The sequence below is a fragment of the Hipposideros armiger genome, unplaced genomic scaffold (genome assembly GCF_001890085.2).
Source record: "Hipposideros armiger isolate ML-2016 unplaced genomic scaffold, ASM189008v1 scaffold_2082, whole genome shotgun sequence".
NCBI lineage: Eukaryota > Metazoa > Chordata > Mammalia > Chiroptera > Hipposideridae > Hipposideros > Hipposideros armiger.
The window spans coordinates 41,818-42,901 of NW_017733430.1; the positions used below are offsets into that span (position 1 = coordinate 41,818).

Consider the following 1,084-nt stretch of genomic DNA (forward strand, 5'->3'; position numbering starts at 1 on the left):
GACACAGTGATTTAGACCCAGTTCAGCTCTTTTCCTAAACAGTAAGTGGATAAGTCTGCCTTTCAAACCTGAGTTGTGTTTTTGGACAGTTTCCAGAGACACCAATGTGCAGCGTCTACACGTCCACACACGTCTGTGGGTGCCTACATTTTCCAATGACTATTTTGGGGGCAGGGACATGTCTCAGGGCTTCTGTGTCCTCTGTCCTCCATTCTGTTTCCTATTGTGACCCTTAGACTGTGATGCAGTTTATCTTCTCTGACCACAGAGAGGGAGCCGCCTGCTCCTGCTCAAAGGAGAAGGTTCTGGCATCTTGTGAGGACTCAGTTCAGGGACGTCATGTTCCAATCCACCATCATGGTGTCATTTACACCGTCAAAATAAGAAACCACCACAGAACGTTCATTTAGTTAATTTTTTCTCCTCCCTGGTGTATGTTTGCCAGCACAGAACTGAAAATATTTGTTAGACAATGAACAAAATCAGTTCTCTTGTCTCTATATCCATAACCCTAAGTGAAAAACAGGCTGTGCCCCTGTCACCTCCTCAGCCCCGCACAGCTGTCCCCTCCCTCCCTCAGGGTTTCTGACACTCTCAGGATGTGGCTCATCACACTGTGTCTTGCACAGTAATACACGGCCGTGTCCTCCGGTCTCAGGCTGCTCAGCTCCATGTAGGCTGTGCTGGTGGACGTGTCTGCGGTCATGGTGACTCTGCCCTGGAACTTCTGTGCGTAGCCTGTGTCACCACTGTTAGGGTTGATCCATCCCATCCACTCAAGCCCTTGTCCCGGGGCCTGTCGCACCCATTGCATATTGTAGCTGGTGAAGGTGTATCCAGAAGCCTTGCAGGACACCTTCACTGAGGCCCCAGGCTTCCTCACCTCAGCCCCAGGCTGCACCAGCTGGACCTCGGAGTGGACACCTGTGGGGAGGAGACAGGAGTGGGTGGAACCCCTGTGACTGACCCAGGTCCCCTCATCAGCCCAGGGACTGGGGAGCCCCTTACCTGTAGCCACTGCCACCAGGAAGAGGACTCTCCAGCTCCAGTCCATGGTGAGGGCTGTGCTGTCAGGACGTCTGTG

At 52.9% G+C, this 1,084-nt stretch overlaps 1 gene segment (V, D, J or C); it reads right to left on the bottom strand.

The window, feature by feature from the left end:
• Window positions 1-538: 538 nt before the first annotated feature.
• On the bottom strand, window positions 539-1,078 carry LOC109378512 (immunoglobulin heavy variable 1-3-like). The segment is given in 2 exon segments: window positions 539-924; window positions 1,009-1,078. Coding segments are annotated over 2 exon segments (432 nt in total).
• Window positions 1,079-1,084: the final 6 nt, after the last annotated feature.